Genomic DNA, 21,667 nt, shown 5'->3' on the forward strand with positions numbered 1-21,667 from the left:
CATGATCCTGGTGGAACACTGTTTATTCGCTAAAGTCAGGGCTTTTTTCGGGCTTATTAGTTTGCTGATACACGCCTAGCCACCCAGATGGCAAAATACACTCGGACCAGTTCGGCTAGATTCTCGCCTGCCGGAGACTTACCCCTCAGAGCTCAGACTGACTACCTCATCTGGACCTTCTCCGGATGCCTGGACTCACTGCCCAATTTCAGCCCGAGTCAATCGAGCCAGATGCGGCGGCCGAGCGAGCCGGCGCTGCCGCATGCGAGCCGGAATCAGCCCGCGACGCCGCGAGTAGGTTATGCGCTGCAGCCCGGAGCTGGCGCGATTGAATATATAAAACCCTCATATTTGTTAACGTTATTACATCCATTTGTGTTGATATGACAGCAAACGCATGCTGAGAAGTTCGGGGGGCGTGGTTGATTTTACATAAAGCGTTTGGTTGGAAGCTCAACTCTGCTCATTTTCGCGGCTCCTCCTCTGGCTCCATCAGACAGTCCTTCTGCGCATGTCAAGGCTCCAATTTCAGCAGTTTTTTGCGACAGTTTTTGCCCGTCAAGCAGGCGTTTTGCCCTCAAGGAGTTCAATGGGAAAAGGGGCTGTCGCGTCGTCCATATTTTTTACAGTCATTGGTACAGTCATGATGCCCTTCCAGCCACAACCCATCTCTGGGAAACATCCACACACACGTTCACACACACACACTCATACACTATGGACAATTTAGCCAACCCAATTCACCTCTACCGCATGTCTTTGGACTGTGGGGGAAACCGGAGCACCCGGAGGAAACCGGAGCACCCGGAGGAAACCTACGCGAAGGCAGGGAGAACATGCAAACTCCACACAGAAATGCCAACTGAGCCGAGGTTCAAACCAGCGACCCAGCGACCTTCTTTCTGTGAGGCGACAGCACTACCTACTGCGCCACTGCTTCGCCCACACGTCTTTTAAGTGTTGTGAAAAGGAATGGCAACATTACATAGTGGTACTAGTGCTGTACTGTGCCAACACTTTTTGAAATGTGTCGTAAGAAATATTTTACAAATTTGTAATCTGCGTTTTCCATACTGTCCCAACCTTTTCTGATTTGGGGTTGTACAATTAATTATATTAATAGCATCAAACATAATAAATGTGTACTAAACAGAGTTAACTCAGAGTAAAATCAGTTAACGCCTAATATAAAGTAAAAAAGGAACTAAGAAAAACTAGTCTTCATGTCTAAAGGTTGCCGACCCCTACTTTAAACAGAGATTGATTTTTTGTGTGTATAATAAGGGCAAATAGCATGTTAGTGCTATTACAGTAATCTGTAAAACAAACAGCGCTGTGAACACTGTATCATGGTAGTTACAGTCACACGAGGCTCATGGGATTTTGTGCTGGCTCCAACCGCTGACCTGAACTCTCCATTACACACAGATTACCCAGCAGCCCCGGCTCCACCTGTCAGACCACAATAAATTCACACTCCTGCCCGCTAACACCACTAAAACATGCACACACACACCAGCACAAACATTACAGCCAATCTGCCCTCCTACAACTGACAAAACCACCACATCACGAAAATAATTGTTTAGATAATTCATATATTAGCAGTAAAGTGTCTGTAGTGCGTTGTGTATCTTGCAAAAAAAATTGAGCCAAATTGTCATTTGTTAATGTAAATGCTTCTGGTGTTATTCCACATGATTTATCACGATGCTATTTGAGAGAAAAAAAAATGTTGATTTGTTTTCTTTCATCAAAATCCAATAACTTTACTATGAAATGGCTTTGCTATTCTGCTGATGCAACCAAGGGAAAAATAATATCAAGTGAACACATTTTCAGAAAAAACATGAATATATATATATAACTCAGCATATATGAGTACAGCCCTTACAAATCTGTCTTTTAAATTCATATTTTCAATAAATGTCTTATAATATTATATTTGTGCATATACACTACCTGACGAAAGCCTTGTCACCTATCCAAGTTTTAGGAACAACACACAATAATTTGACTTCTAGTTGATCATTTGGTATCAAAGTGGCTTTTATGAAAGGCAAAGGCCTCTAGATTACGCTTATTTGACCAAAATAAAATATGTTTTTAATTTAATTATTTAATTAGGACAATAAGGTCTGACTTTGCTTAGACTAAAGTCTCGTCACTGAACAGAAATAATGTCCAGTATAGAATATAAAGTCCTGCTGCAGTGGAGACAGAATAAATATTGTGTCTGACTCCATCATGAGCTTGGAGGACTGCATCCATACATCTCTGACTCTAATAACGTATTAATAAAGTCATCTGGAATGGCAAAGAAAGCCTTCAGCAGGACTCCCAGAGTTCATCCAGATTCTTTGGATTCATTTTAAATGCCTCCTCCTACATCTTACCCCCGACATGCTCAATAATATTCATGTCTGGTGACTGGGCTGGCCAATCCTGGACCATCTTGACCTTCTTTGCTTTCAGGAGCTTTGATGTGGAGGCTGAAGTATGAGAAGGAGCGCTATCCTGCTGGAGAATTGTCCCTCTCCTGTGGTTTGTAATGTAATGGGCAGCACAAATGTCTTGATACCTCAGGCTGTTGATGTTGCTGTCCACTCTGCAGATCTCTCGCACGCCCCCATAATGAATGTTACCCCAAACCATGATATTTCCTTCACCAAACTTGACTGATTTCTATGAGAATCTTGGCTCTATGTGGGTTTCAGTAGGTCTTCTGCAGTATTGGTGATGATTGGGATGCAGCTCAACAGATGATTCATCAGAATAATCCACCTTTTGACACTTTTCCAAATGATCAACTACAAGTCAAGTTATTATTTGTTGCTCTTACAACTGGAGTCAACAACAAGACTTTTGTTATGTAGTGTATGTTAGATTAGTCAGTATTGAAGCCAAATCTGAATCAATCTAAATCAAAATAATGACAATAACAGTGCAAAGATTAGTAGGCCAAATGTATATGTTAGGAAAATTTATTAAATTTAAATAAAAAGGGGCATTCGCTGCGTGAAACATATGCTGGAATAGTTGGTGGTTCATTCCGCTGTGGCGATCTGTGAAATAGAGACTTAGCCGAAGGAAAACTAATGAATGTTGTTCCAATTATGAGCAAGGGCAAGGGTCAAGCAATGTCATGCATTAAGTGCATTAATAAAATTATGCTGTTAAAATAAATTTGCGTTAATACGCGATTAACAAGTTAACTTAGACAACCCTATATTTATTTATTTATTATAAAGATGATTATACTTGTGATATTTTAGGCAAGGCAAGTTTATTTATATAGCACATTTTATACACAATGGTAATGCGAAGTGCTTTACATAAACACGAATACATGAAACAAGAAAATAACTAAAAAACATTAAAAACAGATAAAAACAGATTAAAAAGTGTTAAAACTGGATTAAAAGAAATAAAAAAGAAAAGACTATAAGACTTCTACTACAATAAGTATAATAAATACATAAATATTATAGAGATGATTATACTTGAAAATAACAACAATAATAATAACAATAAATATTAATAATATTAAATAATAATGACAATATTTGTATTCTTTATTTTATTTTTCCTAGTAAGTCTATCCATCCACGCTATCATATTCAGCGTATATATCTGTATACCTTCTAAAATAATTAAATACCTGCTATACCAAAACATATAAAATAATCCAATCTTCATAAAAATAAAGATAAATAGATCAAATTTGATTCACTTTCCCACACCCTGAAAAGATAATTCACTAAGTGACAGCTCTTTCTCAGATATACAGTATAGTTTCAGACAAGTTAAGCATTTCTTATGATACTGCAGTCGTTTCAGACAGCAAACAGTCATCTAGCTGCTAGTATAATGTGTATTTTAGTGCATTTGTATTGATGAAATGACCAATCAGCATCCAGGAGCAGAATTATCCACTTTATGAGTCACACAGAGAAAGTCAAATGCACCGTGAACGCTGTCTCATCTGGACTATTAATGTATGGGCTATGTATAAAGCAGATACTCATGATGACGCAGGACAAACTGGCTCTCTCCAAGACATTTCCTAAGATGCTAATCTCCATATAATGATGTAGTCTAAGGTGTTATGAGGTCTTTTTTTTCACCAGTGATTGCTCCAGAAACAAATCTGTGTCTAATTAACCTTACAGCTGAGCAACTGGACCTCTTAAAGTCCTCATTTCAGTCCGACCGCTGAGTAAAAGCTGACAAAACAGCAGTCAGGAGTGAAGTGAGTCAGCCTGGGCTTGAGTGGAGCACAATCATTCATCTCTCTTTCCTTTGGCTGTGCATCAGCGTTCATAATGAGAACGCCCAGGCTCTTTTTTACGAGGACTGAAGAGAATGAGTCAGGCCTTCGGAAACCAAAACTGATAGTAGAAAGAATGAGGAGTAGTAAAATTTGTACACCACAGGGTAATGCCTCTCATTGGTGGAAATGTCAAGACATTTACAGGGCTCGCCTAAGGAGTTTCTGCTGTAGGTCAGATTGTGCAATATTTTCACTGGCCTCACCACACTGTTCTAAAGTTTACAGTATAGCACAGATATGCTAACCACTGAAATACAATATACTGAATTAAACTGTTTACCAATAAGCCATCAACACAAGGCAATCTCATTTATAAGGCTTAAGAGCACATAGGTTACCCTTTTTTATATTTAATATAAGTCTTTTGTGTCCCCAGAATGTGTCTGTAAAGTTTCAGCTGAAAACACCCATCAGAGTATTTATCAGAGCTGTTTGAAGTGTCTGTATTATAACTGGGAAACGGTTGTTGCTGTTTTTTTGCACTGGGCCTTTAAGGCGAGTCATCCCCGCCCACCGATCCCACGTGCCTGTCAGCAACATGCCTCAATAGCCACCCTCGGCTGCCTCAGGAAGCAGATCTCACGTAACGTTTGTGAGAAATACTACAGTAAGAACCTTACCATCAGTATTTGACGCATTTAATTGTGGAGTTGCAACAATGAGTTCACGCACACACAGCGCAGACACACACACATAGCACAGACACGTAGCAAGACACACACGCACATACATAGCGTAGAGACGCAGGCAGACACACACACACATAGCACAAACAAGTAGCGCAGACACACATGCACATACATAGCGTAGAGACGCAGGCAGACACACACACACACACACACACACACACACACACACACACAAACACACACCCACACACACACACACATAGCACAGACAAGTAGCGCAGACACAAACGCACATACATAGCGTAGAGACGCAGGCAGACACACACACACATAGCACAAACAAGTAGTGCAGACACAAACGCACATACATAACGTAGAGAAGCAGGCAGACACACACACACATAGCACAGACAAGTAGCGCAGACACAAACGCACATACATAGCGTAGAGAAGCAGGCAGACACACACACACATAGCACAGACAAGTAGCGCAGACACAAACACACATACATAGCGTAGAGACGCAGGCAGACACACACATGCACACAGAGAGACAGTGAGAGAGACACGAGGCTGTGCTGATGAAGTGAATCTGAAGTGAAACACGTTTTAAAACATGTTAAACTTGTAAAACTCACTCTTGATCACGTCTGATGATGATTGATGATCCTAGCAAACTGAACAGACCTTTTATTCCCGGTTGCTTTGCGCTCCTCCTGTCTTGTCGATATGAGTATATGCATTACTATGGAGACATGTTAATGCGCGCAGCTGTCAATCAATATTGGTGGGCGGGGGGGGGGGGGGGGGGGGGGGGCGCACTCCTATGTAAAGTTGCGGTCAATCTGAAAACCGCTCCAATTGGTACAGAATTTTTATGTTATTAAATTTGAAAAAAAAAGGACCGGGTGTGTTTATATCACCCCAATATGACAGTATATACACTATACCAAACAGCTTGAAAAGTAAATTTTTCACCATAGGTGCCCTTTAAAGGGGACCTATTTTGTGTCTTTTTAAAAGATTTAAAATAAATCTCTGATGTCTCTAGAGCGTGTATGAGAAGCTTAAGCTCAAAATACCACACAAATAATGTTTTATAACTCTCTGAAACTGACCGCTTTTAGACTGGGATGCTAATTGTGTTGTTTTAGTGACTGTCACTTTAACTACAAATGAGATTGTGCTCTTTTCAAAAGAGGGCGGAGCTACAAATGCCTGTGTGTCAGCATAGTGGTAGATTAAAAATTTCAAAAACAAGACTAACATCTTATGCTAATGAGGGAGATATGGTCACTATTGGGCGGGGCTTCCCCCTCTGATGACACATTAAAAGGGAGAATGTCAATTTAAGTGTTTGTGCAGACTGTAATCAAGTCTAAAACGTTCTAGTGTGTTAGCAAAATAAACATTGTAAAATAGTATAGGACTCATCTGCTTAGTGAAAAAGACAGACCTTTTGTCACAGAATGTGACATCATAAGTCACTTTCGAGACTTCTTATTTCAAATAATCTCAGAATTGCGACTTTATTTATCATAGTTCTGGCTTCATATCTCCCTGCCGTGACTCATTCATTCATTCATTCATTTTCTTTTTGGCTTATTCCCCTTATTAATCAGGGGTCGCCACAGCAGAATGGACCGCCAACTTATCCAGCATATGTTTTTTACACATTGGATGCCCTTCCAGCTGCAACCCATAACTGTGAAACATCCACACACACTCATTCACACACACATACACCCAGGACAATTTAGCCTAGTCAGTTCAACAAAACCACATGTCTTTGGATGTGTGGGAGAACCGGAGCACCTGAAGGAAACCCACGCCAACACGGGGAGAACATGTAAACTCCACACAGAAACACCAATTGACCCAGCCAGGAGTCGAACCAGTGACCTTCTTACTGTGAGGCGATCGTGCTACCCACTGCGCCACCGTGCTGCCCCCGCCGGGACTTCAAATTTTTAAATTGTGACTATTTCAAGCAACTTTGGTTTCATTTCTCCCAACTGTCTTTAAAGCTCAAAATGTGACTTTATATTTCCAGTCTTTACCATCAAATCTGCATCATTAATAAGCTCTGAATCCAGTTTGAAGGTGGCCAGTATCACCAAACATTGACCATCTCTATTCTCAGTACTGCTCGCTCTATATGTGCAGGTTATGGATTTGCCAGTATGTGCATGTAGGAGCGTGAGTGTTTTTTCTGTGAGGTGTAATGTGATGCATAGCATTTTCTCCCCTGTGCAGTTTTGCATCGTCAACACCACCCCATTATTCATGAGGCTATAGTTGACGTTCTGCGAGCCACAGGCCATTAAATACACTCGTCTCCACTCTCACACACACATAAACTCTCCTCCGCTCGTGTCTCCTTCACTGTGGCTCAGTAATGGTGGCAGACATTAGCCTGCTGGCTTGTAGAGCTTTCCGGAAGGATCCCCCCCGGGCTTCCGACAAAGAGGGCAGATTTTTAACAAGTCTGACTCTTCCAGCCGCCTGCTGATGAGGACAGCCATTCACTAGCAGTTACATGCCTTACTCCTATCACTGTCTCCAGCCACAGTCATGTTAGCTCACAGTTCTTGACACATTGCTCCTTGCGCTCCCTCACGCGCTGTCATTCAGACTGCACATTTAAAACACTATTTGAAACAATTGGACACCATTATATGGTAAGAAGAGGGTATTATGCTGTCAGTTTTTCAGCATTTGCTGTATATATTCCAGCATATAGCGGACAAAAACATTAACGCTTTGGAGTGGCCCAGCCAGAGTCCTGACTTACATACAATTGAGAATCCGTGGAGGGAGCTGAAGATCAGACTGATAGCAAAAAGTTCTCCCAACCTGAAACCATTGGAGTTTATTGCTAAAGATGAATGGGTCAAAATACCGGCAGAATTTTAAGCCAGAATATATAGAATAATTGGCCGACACAATGGCTTAGTGGTTAGCACTGTAACCTCACAGAACGAAGGTCGCTGGTTCAGGTCCCATCTGCGTCAGTTGGTGTTTCTGTGTGGAGTTTGCATGTTCTCCCCATGTTGGCTTGGGTTTCCCCCACAGTCCAAACACATGCGGTATAGGTGAATTGGATAAACTAAATTGTGTATGAGTGTATGTGTGTGAATTAGTGTGTATGGATGTTTCCCAGTACTGGGTTGCAATTGGAAGGGCATCGGTTTTGTAAAACATATGCTGGATAAGTTGGTGGTTCATTCCGCTGTGGTGACCCCTGATTAATAAAGGGACTAAGCCGAAGGAAAATGAATGAATGAATATTCGTAATTGTTACGTAGAAGTGACGTTGAGAACAGGGGTGCGGATCCAAAAACAGGTTCATTAGAATGGTCAGGTAAGCAATGGGTCAACACAGGGGCAAACAGATGTATATAGGCAATCCAGAATTGTAGTCAATAGCCAGGCAGATGGTCAGAGGCAGGCAGCAGACAGGAATGAACAAATAAACGAGGCGAGGATCGAAAAAACACGGCAAACCAAGACAAAAGAAAACGCGCTGTAGTGTCACATAAACGGTAGACAAGACTCAGCCAGGAAGTGTGTGTGTGCTGTATTTACAATCCATGTATTACATTGTCTGTTTGTAACAATCCTCCAGCTGTTTGTATGTAATCAGTAATGTTCAGAAACCGGTTGTGTGTGTGTGTGTGTAGTTCATGACTGAATATGTAGTCCATGATTTGTAGTTCAAAGGCGATCCATGTAAATAGCAGCGATCTGCATGGGCTGGTGAGGAACAAAGTCTGGCTTGACTTACAGCGAGCGTATACAAGTGTATTCATATGATAAAATAATAAAATCAAAAACAACCATATAAAAGCATCACTCTAAAATAATAAAAGACTGTAAATAATAAAGAAATAGTAATTAAAAAATATTTAAAATGTAAGCTGAAGTATTTTTTTCTTTATGAGATTCTCTGCACATAAACACATTTTCAACAAAATAATCAAAGAAAATATAAAAATCACATAAAAGTAAATACTAACAAATACTATTGTATAAAATAGTGAATTATTGCAAATTAGGAAAAAAGTAAAATTACATGAGTACATAAACTATTCAACAATGTATTCCTTTAAATAGTAATTTACTATTAATTAGCTTAATTTAAACAAACAAATTAAGTTGAATAAGTTTACTACATTTAATTTGTTTGTTTAAATGTAGCCCAAATAAATAGTTTGGACCAGTTACCTTAAAAAACATACCTAAAAAATACTTAAAATATCTTACATTTAACATCACACAACTCACATGAGCAATATCACACTTGTAGCAGTGCGATATGGCTGTATATATCGGCACTGGTGGGAGTCGTGCCTTAGTGTCCCACTAGTGATGATATACAGCCATATCGCACTGCTACAAGTATAATATTGCGTTTATACAACAGTTTGACGGCATCACAGTGTGTATAAAAAAGAAAATCAAACACAGAGAGTCTAAAAATACTGTTTTAAGAGGAACTACTTTCTTCCACCATTCATTCACATCTTCAGCTGACGTCAGAACAGCAGAAACCACTGCCAATTTTACTAATGTTACTTTAGAGCTAGTATTAGAATGATTCTCTAGCATAATATCTAAACAGATGACAAAACAGGTGATTTTGCTGACATTTTAAGATTATAAGGCTGAACATCATGAAATGCCTTCAATCTACAGAGATTTCCCAGTATTTCTCAGTTTGCTATTAGGATTTCACAATAATTAACCCGGAAAAAGCCAATTTAAAGCTAACACTACCTGATTACTATGGTATAAATACAGCACTACAACATATAAAAGAGAGAGATCAACTTAGAAAGTTACTTCTCTGTCACCATCTTGTAGTGCAACCGTCTTTGCTCTGCTCAGTATGACAAACTGATGGATGTAGACGCGCTGTCTCTGAAAATATAAATATTTAAAATAGGCACCATCCTTATAAATAAACTGCATAGTTGCAATCTAAACAACTACATTCTCACCTAAAAAAACCTTTAAAGTACATTATGTTGTCCAACAGCTGCAATATTTCTCAAACTGTGTTGAGTTTATTAATCTGCTGTCAGTCTATGTGGGCGGAGTAATACACAAGGCTGAGAAGGCTGTATGTGTGCTGTTATTGCAGAATATCACACAGCTATCAGCCAATCAGATTGGAGTACCAGACAGAACTGTTGTATAAAATAATATAAAACAGACTAAAATATGCTGATCATATATAACACAAACATGTCATAAAGTCAATATGCTAAACATCTTTTCTGAACACCCTGACAGCAAAGCAAACGCTGATCACAGCATGACATAAATCTCGATGATGCGCTTTTGATATGAAGCATCCAACATACAGAAACACAGAACCATGAGGGCCTCGAAATTCTCCATCTTGTCATCGCAGCCCATGCTGAGACTCGCAGATATGATATTACTACAGATGGCGTCACAGATCCCATAATCAAAGCTCACAATAACACAGCAAACTGCAGAAGAACACACTATATTAGAGCGCAGAGAGTGTAAATCATCAGAGGAGTGTGTGCAGTTCTCCGTCAGGTCTGCTGTCCACGGCTGTCAGATTTATTGACTGATCTGTCAGCTTTCCAAATTAATTCTGCTCCATTACACCTGACAGCGTTACAGCGCGATAAATGCAGATTTGTGCTGGATTATACTGCCTATCAGCTGAGATTTGTTATTGGTGTCAGACAAACATCTCATGTTAGTAAAAAAAGAGCAAAGGCGAGAGCTCAGTAGTTTTTTAGTTTTTATATGTATTTCATACTTAAATGTATTCATCAATATTATGTATTACATCCAACTGTACAGACTAAATTGAATAGTTTTAATTGTTGATTGTAAATTATGCATAATTTCCTTTATTTGTACATTTATTCTAACCAAATTGCAGCTAATTTTGCACCATTTATTTTCTTGTTTAATTAAATTAAATTAAATTAAATTAAATTAAATTAAATCAAATTAAATTAAATTAAATTAAATTAAATTAAATTAAATTAAATTAAATTTAATTATTTAATTTAAATTAAACTGCACAATTCTAAAAATTATTCTTGGTTTTCTATATTTAACATAAATAAAATAAAATAACATAAAATAAAATAATATAAAATAAAATAAAATAAAACAAACAAAGCTAATCAAAAACAACTTCTCAACTCCAACTGCACCATTTATATGAAACGGTTTACGTTTTTACTAAAGTTTCTGTCAAATCAATAATGTGCACAATTTTCACTTCACTTTCTAAACATTTGCTGTGCTCCCGTATATCTCCCTACACTTATATATGGAAAGTTTCCTGTGGCATTTCATTTCTCCATATATTGCTGTGCGGTTAGGAAAGACTTAGATATGATTTGAATGTCAGGTGCTACAAATCATTAGAAATGTTTATTGCTGGACAGCTTACCTGTAACACCTTGACATTTTAGAGTGATATAGACATCTATCACATAACCAATGGAAAAAGTCCAGTTTGAATACGGCAGTTGACCCTTTTTAACATTCAGATGTCTGTTTCACCAGCTAAAAAATACATCTTACCTCTCCCAGAACTGCCTAAGTTTTGGCATTAAGATTGCATTTGTCAAACAGACCACAAAATAAACTAATTAAATTAAAACTTCAGCAAAAAATTTTGAACATTTTGAAAACGGAATAAATGAGAGGCGCACCTGAATCTTTTAGGCAGAATTTAAGTCAGGATATTTAGCTCTCCAAAATTATTAACCCTCCTCTATATTTTTCCCTAATTTCTGTTTAATAGAAATAAGATTTTTCATTTCTTATAACTGATTTCTATTATTTTCGCCATGATGACAGCACATAATATTTGATATTTTTCAAGATATTAGTCTTCATCGTAAAGTAACATTTAAAGGCTCAGCTACAACCCCAAATCAGAAAAGCTTGGGAGAAAAACAAAAAAAGAAAGTAGTTATTTCTAAAATTACTTTCACTTGTATTTCATTGCAGACAAAACAACAAACATTATTTAATGTGTTCCTTGTGATTTGTATTGTTTTTTGTTACAATAAACACATATTCCAATTTTGGTTCTTGCAACACATTTCAAAAACATTGGAACAGTGAAGCATTTACCACTAACGTTGCCATTCCTGTTCACAACACTTAACATATGTTTAGGGGCTGAAGACGCCAAGTGATGAAGTGTTTCAGGTGTCATTTTGTCCCACTATTCATGCAAAGGTGGGCAACAGTAAGAGTCTTTGTTGCACATTTTGCACTTCAAAATGCATTACATATTCTCTATTGGAGACAGGTCGTGACTGCAGGCAGGCCAGTCAAGTACATGTATCCTCTTCTTCTGCAGCCAGGACTTTAAAACATGTGCAGAATGTGGTTTTGCATGGTCTTGTTGAAATATGTATGGGCGTCCCTGGAAAAGAAGGCAGCAAATTGTGCTCCAAATTTTTGGTGTACTTTTCAGCATCACAGAAGTGCAAGTTACCTTTGCCAAGGGCACTGACACAACCCCATACCCTGACAGACCCTGTCTTTTGCACTTGTTGCTGGAAACAGTCGGGATGAGCATGTGGAGTCCATTTTTCCTAAAAACGACCTAAAATACTGATTCATCAGACCACAGTACACGTTTCCACTTTGTGATGGTCCATTCCAGATGCCTCCGAGCCCAGAGAAGTTGACAATGCTTCTGGACACTGTTAACATAGGGCTTCCTTTTGGAACAGTACAGTTTTAACTGGCATTTGTGGATGTAACTACATATTGTGGTACATGACAAAGGTTTGCTAAAGTAGTCCTGAGCCCAGGTGGTGATATCGATTATAGAAGTATGAGGATTCTTGATGCAGTGCCGCCTGAGGGATCGGAGATCAGTTTAGGCTTGCTCCCTTGTCCTTTACGCACTGAAATTCCTCCAGATTCCTTGAATCTTTTAATGATGTTCTTCACTGTTAAAGGTGAAATATCCAAATGTCTTCCTCTCTTTCTTTAAGGAACATTGTTTTTAAACATTTCAATCATTTTCTCACATATTTGTTGTAAACTCTGCCCATCTTTGCTCCTAAAGGACTAGACCTTTCTTGGATGCTGCTTTTGTTTCAAATCATAATTACAATCCCATGTTGACATCACCTGTTTCACATCACATCATTATTAAACTAGTTTACCTGATTACTAGCCCTGTCCCAACTTTTTTTGAAGTATGTTGCAAGAACAAATATGCAAACGTATTTAGAAAAAAAAAAATAAAAATCCAGAGGAACACATTAAATAATGTTTGTTGTATTGTCTGCAATGAAATACAAGTCAAAGTAAATTTAGAAACGACTGCTTTCATTTTTATTTGTGTTTTTTATTTGTCAAGTTTTTTCTGATTTGTGGTTGTAGGTTAATTAAGCAAGTTAGGGTAATTAGATCATTGCATAAAGATGTATAATAATAATCACAATGACTTACAATGATTAGTATTTTGTTTCTTTAGACAAATGTGGGTAATAATAAAAAAAAAAACTTTAAAAAATTAAAAACTGCATTTATTTTACCTGAAATAAAACAAATAAGACTTACTCCAGAAGAAAAAAAAATATTATTGAAAATACTGTAAAAAATTTCCTGCTCTGTTCAACATCATCTGGGAAATATAAATGAAAAAAAGACAAAAAAAAAATTAAAAAAAAAAAACAGGAAGGCTAATAATTTTAGACTTCACTTGTACATCTAAAACATGCCGCTTGTATCTGCAGCTTACTATAATCGACTACTCAACTTTGGGTTTTACATTACAGTTGTTACAAAAAAATTTGCAGTTAAGGGTTTCAGTACAAGCATGAAATACTGCAATTGATACCATGTAGGATTTACCTTCTGTCAGCATATACGGCCTGCTGGGAAAAGCTGATTGAATTGCAGTAGAAATAAGCAATGTGCTGATAAATACACTGTGTTGTTCGATAGTCTATTGATTTGTGCTATACGTTTGCTCTTTTGATTCTTTGTCTTTGCTTACATGACAGACTCTAGAAGAGAAATGTAGTTTTTAGTCGCTCTCACGAACACTGTTGCTCATGCCAGATTAAGGTTTGTTCAGATCCTGAACTTTAAGCATCAAACTTTGAAGCATAAATCATCCTGCGTTGTCGTCTGGTGTCCTCAAATACATTTCAGCTCAAAATACACCAAACTGCTGCATTATCTGTTGTGAATACATTTTTTACACTGTTTTTGTGTGTTTCTTTAAATGCAAATGAGTTGTTGCTCCCGCCCATTTACAGAAGAGAGTGGAGCCTTTGCAGCTCCTTCTTTGGTTACTCTAGCAGCAACAAATACAAAATGTGCATGCGTTTTTATTACATGACTGTCTGGAATACTTGATTCTGATTGGTCAGTCATGACATTTCTAGGTTTGTTATTCCCTGATGAGAACTGCTGAATAACACAGGCTCATCTGGGAACTTACAATCATCTTGATCATCAGTTTTTACAAAAACAAAAATCTTTGTTTTATATTTTTCATAATTTATTTGATACACTAATATTATGTATTAAACCCAACTCGACAATTTAAATTGTATTGTTTAATTATTGATCTTACATGAAAGGAATTAATGATTTCCTTTATTTTACTTTCATTTATTTATTACTTTTCCTTCGGCTTAGTATCTATTTCAGAGGTCGCCTCAGCGGAATGAACCACCAATTTTACTTTTTTTCACAAACTACACCTAATTTTGCACCTTCAGTATTCTTATTTAATTGAATTGAATTAAACTTAATTTAATTTAATCAAACTCCACAATTCCAAAGTTTCTTGGCTTGTTATATGCAAAACAAAACAAAACTAACTGCACCATGCATATGAAATTATTTTGAATTTTTAAAGTTTTTGTTTTTCAATGCCCAAATTGAAATTATAGAGAGCATTTCTAAACAACTGCAGTGCTTGCTTTGGTCACATTTAATTTTGATGGTCTGTTTGTTGCATTGCATCTAGATGCCAACTAATTGTCATCAGATTATAAGTAGACTGTAAGGTTGGGGTTAGGGTTAGTGTAAGTTGACATGTACTCGCAGTTTCTTATAGTCAGTTAAATGTCTGTTGAAGGAGCATATCAGCAGATATTAAGCAGACAGTCTACTAATCAAACTAGTCCACTAGTCATCAAAATAAAGTGCTACCCTTGCTTTTATTTAATGTAATTTTGAATTTTTTAATGACTTATTTTTTATTTAACCTTTAATCATCTTGATTATCTGCTTTTACTAGTACATCTTAAGTACATCCGAGAGGTTGTTTTTGCAAAATAAAACCCTTCAGTCTACTCATTGGGCTTTATGTTGTTAATAAAGTACATCCAGGAGATTGTTATCGCAAAATAAAGCCTGACAGGTTTATCGGCAACCCGACAACAAAAACAAAACAAAACTGAGCACTGTTGTATAAAAATGAAAGGCTTTATTTGGCAAACAACAATTTTCATAACAAACTCTTGTGTCTTTAATCTCATAACACTTCTTTTAAATTTCAAATAACAATACAATTATTAGCATGACGTCTTTTTATTGTTTGACAATTTGACAATGTCAAAAAATGCTCTAAATGTCAACATTTTTATATTAAATCTAGAATAAATGTCATCGGTAGTTTAGAGAACAAAACAATCCAGTGAGGATTTATTTAAAAGTGTACCGTTGAAGGTGAAGTTATAAGCCCTACTGTGACGTTTTGATTCTTATTTCACAGTATATGCTATCATAGTTCCTAGGAGGAAATACTTTTCTGGAGAAAGTCTTAAGTATATTAGTTTGGCTGTAAATGAAGGAATGAATGAATTTAATAATTGATTATATGATGGATTGATGGATGAAAACGGCTAAGATCAATATTATGAGCTCCTTTAAGGAATTCTTTTTCTTTTCAACTGGCTACAGAACAAAACCACTGTTGTCCAATGGCTTATTAATCCATTCATTTTCCTTCAGCTTAGTCCCTAGTTTAATAATTAATTTATCCAGCAAATGTTTTACACAGCGGATGCCCTCAGAGCTGCAACCCAGTACTGGGAAACACCCATACACTGTCCAATGGCTTAATTAACCTAATTAATCTACACTGTAAAAAAACGATCCAAAACAAATGAAGTTAAATTAATCGATTTTACTTATTTAAGTAGCTTGAACATAAATCAATGAAGTTATCCCCGAAAAACTTAAGAACTCATTTTAAATAAGTAGTTTATACAAGTAGAAAAGGCCATTTTTTCTGTTGTTATAAAGCCTTTAAATGCCACTTTAAATTGAATTCGAGTATCTTGCAAAATAACTAGTAAAGAATGATGTAAAGTCACCATGAAAAAGCCAAAAGAAAGAGGATTCGTGTATATTCACTCATAGGTAGAAACCCGAATCCCTCACACTTGTTGTCAGATGTGCGAATCAGTTGATTTCTGAAGGAAAACCCCGCTGTGATGTTGTCACAAGCAAAACAGCGAGCGCAAAACAAAAGTGTTGTGTTTCTGATGGCTCTTTGAGGGCACGTCTGATGCCAGAAACTCCCTCACCGCACTGAAGAAGAGCATGATGGGAGATCCGCTGCCAATCTCATCATATTACCAGCTCTCAAAACCGCCTGAGTCAGCAGGACCGCAGAGAAAATGATTAGGACAATATTGTGAATGTGACATTTCTGACGGACGGAGGCCTGCAATTAGTGATTTGAAGTTGGAGAAGAGCTTTAAAGTAAGTATTGACGTCTCCATCTCTCTCTCTCTCTCTCTGCTTGTAGGAAGTATGAAGCAAAGCTCACAGGCATTGACGCAACTGCAGCAAAACGATCATAAAGAGCAAATTAGCTGCAGGACTTCAGTGACGCACACACACACACACACACACACACACACACACACACACACACACACACACACACACACACACACACACACACTTGTTCCTATATCCCGGTTGGGGACACTCATAGACGTAATAATGTATATAATAAACTATATAAATCGTATATTCTCTCCATCTAGCACAAAACCCAAACCTCACAGAAAACAATCCACATTTTTACATTTTCTAAATACTTGATTCTGTCTGATTAATAAGCATGTTTACCCACTAAAACCTCAATTTTGTTCTCCAATGTGACAAGTCCCCATGAGTCTGTGTGCTTTCAGGATTAAGTGTCCACTTGGATATAAAAATACACATGCACTGATTTTGTGAATTGCGGGGACTTTCCATAGGTTTCAATTGTTTTTAATACTGCATAAACAGTGTTTTCTATTGTCTTACAGGAAACTCTTCTCGTTTTTACTTTCTGAAAAATAAATAAATAAATAAAATACACGTATTCTGTATGATTTATAAGCTTTTTTTTAAAAATGGGACCATCAGCAATGTCCTCATTATTCACCATCTCCTTGTATTACCCGTTTCAAACCCTTGAAATTATATTAAATTGCATATCAGAACACAAAGTATACATTTGTGTACACACACACACATTTGGACATGTGAGCCATCTGGTCCCCACAATGTAAGGAATACAAAGCACACACACTTGGGCATTATGAACATCTGGTTCCTACAATGTAAGGCATACAAGGTCCACACACATTTGGTCCCCACAATGTAAAGAATACAAGGTACACACAAACACACATACACACACATTTGGACATTTGGTCCCCACAATGTAAGAAATATGAAGCACGCACATACACTAGGACATTTGGGACATCTGGTCCCCACAACGTAATGAATACAAAGTACACACACACACACACACACACACACACACACACACACACACACATACGCACGCACACATTTGGACATTTGGGAGATCTGGTCCCCACAGAAATACAAGGTACACACACATTTGAGACATGTGGTCCCTACAATGTAAGGAATACAAAGTACACACACACACACACACACCCACACACATACACACACACACTACAGAAGTACTTCGGCAGCAGCTATGCACTAATAGTGTGACGGATCGTGAACTGAAACACTTGTTTTCCAGGAAATGTGCGCACCAACATTCAATCGAATTAGAAGGAGAGTAAAACAATGTCTGACGGCCGTACGGGCGATTAAACGCTTCCAGCACCTCATGATGTCATCTTATTTATGGGTGTCATTAGGGGAAGGGGAGGGGAAAGGTTGCTATTTAAAAAAAGATTAAGAGCGGGGACAGAGATGAATGTTTGCGGCTCTTTTTACGCACTGCAGGTTTTCGCTGTATCATTTAACAAACACACACACACACACACACACACACACACACACACACACACACACACACACACACACACACACACACACACACACACACACACACATACACACACACACACACACATACACACACACACACACACACACACACATTCCAGCAGAGGAGATTCGGGACAGTCGGACCGCTGTGCCTGCAGGTGAACTTCTCATCCTCTTTTTTTAAGTAAAAAATTAATTATTGATGTCACAGGACAAGAGTACAGCGTTGAACAGAGCTGCACAAATCACGTGCACTCTTGCGGTTTGCGAAAGTGTTGTAAATGGACGGCGGAAAAAAGAGATAATGAGTTTGAAGAGCTTTACGGGCATGGAGACTAATGCTGCAGAGTTGGAATCTAAGCCATTAGCATGGTTGACCCTTGATCTGCCCAACCACATTAGCATGATCTACACTGGGTTTGAGGATTGCTGCTTTTTAGGATGCTATTACATAGTTTGAAGTTGGATTAACAGCTGTATTCAATCAATCAATCAGTCAATCAATTAATCAATCAATCAATCAATCAATCAATCAATCAATCAATCAATCAATCAATCAATCAATCAATCAATCAATCAATCAATCAATCAATCAATCAATCAATCAATCAATCAACTAAATCAATAAATTAACAAATCAACAAACAAAAACCAATTAACAAACCAATGAATCAACCAACCAACACAATTAATCAATACATCAACCAATCAACAAACCAACCAACAAATTAACTAAATCAATTAACCAACCAATATATCATTCAACCAACATAATCAATACATCAATCAATCAATCTATCAATAAACCGACCAACTATTTAAGCAATCAAATTAAACCAACCAATTAAACAACCAATCAATCAAATAAATCAACCATCAAATTAAGCAATTAAATAATCAGTTAAATCAACCAACTAACTAATCAATTAACAAACCAATCAACTAATCAATCAACAAATCAATCAACTAATCAATCAACAAATCAATCAACTAATCAATCAATCAATCAAACCAACTAACAAATCAACCAACCAAACCAAATCAATAAATCAACAAATCAATCAATTAACCAACCAATAAATCAATACATCAACCAATCAACAAATCAACCATTTAAACAATCAAATCAATCAATTAATCAATCAATCAATCAAATCAAACCAACCAACCAAATCAATCAATTAACCAACCAATAAATCAATACATCAACCAATCAACAAATCAACCATTTAAACAATCAAATCAATCAATCAATCAATCAATCAATCAATCAATTAAATCAAACCAACCAACCAAATCAATCAATCAATAAATCAACAAATAGACAAATCAATTAATGAACCAACCATTTAATTACCCATTCAACTCAATCAATCAAGAAATCAACCAATCAGCAAACCAACCAACCAACAAATCAACTAATAAATCAATTAACCAACCAATAAATCAACCAACATAATCAATACAGCAACCAATCTGGTTCAACCAAACATTCCCTCGTGGCCTCACCTGAACTTACCAGGAATGAGACAGAGAAAATGAAAGCACATGAGCACCGAGGAAAAATCAGATGCTGAAGACATAATCTTTAAAATAATGACATATTAAACAATTTGTAAAACTGAGATACAATCACAGTGAAGCTATCAGAGTTTTTGAAAGAAATTTCGTTTGCTATCATTTTTATCATAATTTTAATGCATCTTCTGTTGGTCAGTTATTTATAAACAAGAATAACGAATAACATCTGAGGTGATGCGCTTCAAAACAAAACTGCTACAAATACGCACTAAAACACAAACTGCCGTGAGATTGTGTTGTTTGTTAAATAAAATAATAATCAAGCCTAAATAAAATTCAAATGAAATATTAACAGTTTCAGATAAGCATATATTAAACTGTTTTCACTATTAATGACAAATTTAAATAAGCAGGAAATGCTTTTGCAATGTATTCGCAGCACTGAACATGTTCCCAGACTACCACAGAAGAACAAACTCTGCTTGAAGGCTGAGAGAACCCAGAAACTCATTGTGAGAATGGAGATGTCTGCGTATTTGTGCCAGTCTGTCAGATAAAATTATTAATATTAAAACACCTTAATATTTAAGAAAAGGTAGTTAGTTTGCATAAACAATAATTGATATTATCCACCCATGCTCCACCCATAAAACCTAAAACTAGGTAATATCTGAAAGAGCAAACTCGTGTGAGTGAAGATCATCAACTCTAGTTACCAGCTAATACTAATAAACTGAATCACACTGCATGTTCCCGAAGCAGTTTGGTTGTTTCATCTGAAAGTGTTTTGAGTATTCTCTGACATTTGGTATTTCTTACTTTGGATGTGTGAACGTGTCCACCAGCATGACCTTCTCCACCAAGTCTCCTCCGATGCTGCGGACCAGGTCGTAGAAGTCGTTTTCTGTGTAACCTTCGGCCGGCAGCCAAAAAGAGATGTCATTGAAGAGCGGAGGATACTTGCTGAGAGGCTGAAAAAGACAAGAAGAAATCTATATGTCCAGGAGCACGTGGAAAAACACAAGGACAAAAAAACTACTCTGAGCAGTCTGGAAGACACAAACAATCATTTTTTATGAGTTCAGCATCCAGCTACACAACAAAATGTGCACTCTACCTGAGGCATGATGCAAATAAGAGATCGTCTTTCATTTTAATGTTGTTAAAGAGAAAACATTACACAGGATAAATACGTATACTGTCTTTAAAATTAATATTTTCAAGAGGATACTTTACAATACTATGCATAAACATTAGATTAGTCAGTACCAAAGCTAAAACTAGAACTAATCGGAAAAAAAAAAACTATTATAAATATTAAATAAATATTCATTAAATAAATAGAATTGGTAATTTACAGAATAAAATGGTGATTTATTCAAATTCACACGGTTGAAAACAAAATTATAAGGCCTATTAACAGTATTTGTTATAATATCTTTTCTTTTAGAGAAAGTTGTAATTATATGAGTTTGGTTGTAAATAAATAAATGAATGAATGAACAAATGAATAGATAAATGAACGAATGAATGAATGAATGAATGAATGAATGAATGAATGAATGAATGAATGAATTGATGAGCAAATGAATGAATGAATAGACGAATGAATCGACGAATGAATAACTGAACAAATAAATAAATGAATAAAATGAACGAACAAATGAGTATATATATATATATATATATATATATATATATATATATATATATATATAAATGAATAAATAATGAATAAATTAATGAACTAAATGAATGAATGGATAATTGAATGCATGAATGAATAGATAATAATAAGTAAATGAATAAAAGAATATACAAAGAATGAATAAACGAATAAATGGATGAATATTTTAATGAATTATTTAAC

The 21,667-nt window shown here is 36.7% G+C and overlaps 1 protein-coding gene across 2 annotated transcripts in view; it reads right to left on the reverse strand.

Moving 5' to 3' along the window:
- fars2 (phenylalanyl-tRNA synthetase 2, mitochondrial) overlaps window positions 1–21,667 on the reverse strand; it is a 182,658-nt gene that overhangs the window by 57,367 nt on the left and 103,624 nt on the right. For both annotated transcript variants that reach the window (XM_087308903.1, NM_001105594.1), the window contains 1 exon segment: window positions 20,617–20,768. In XM_087308903.1, coding sequence (XP_087165029.1) covers window positions 20,617–20,768 — 152 coding nt within the window.

Source organism: Danio rerio, chromosome 24, assembly GCF_052040795.2.
Source record: "Danio rerio strain M-AB ecotype USA chromosome 24, GRCz13ab, whole genome shotgun sequence".
NCBI classification, from domain to species: Eukaryota; Metazoa; Chordata; class Actinopteri; order Cypriniformes; family Danionidae; genus Danio; species Danio rerio.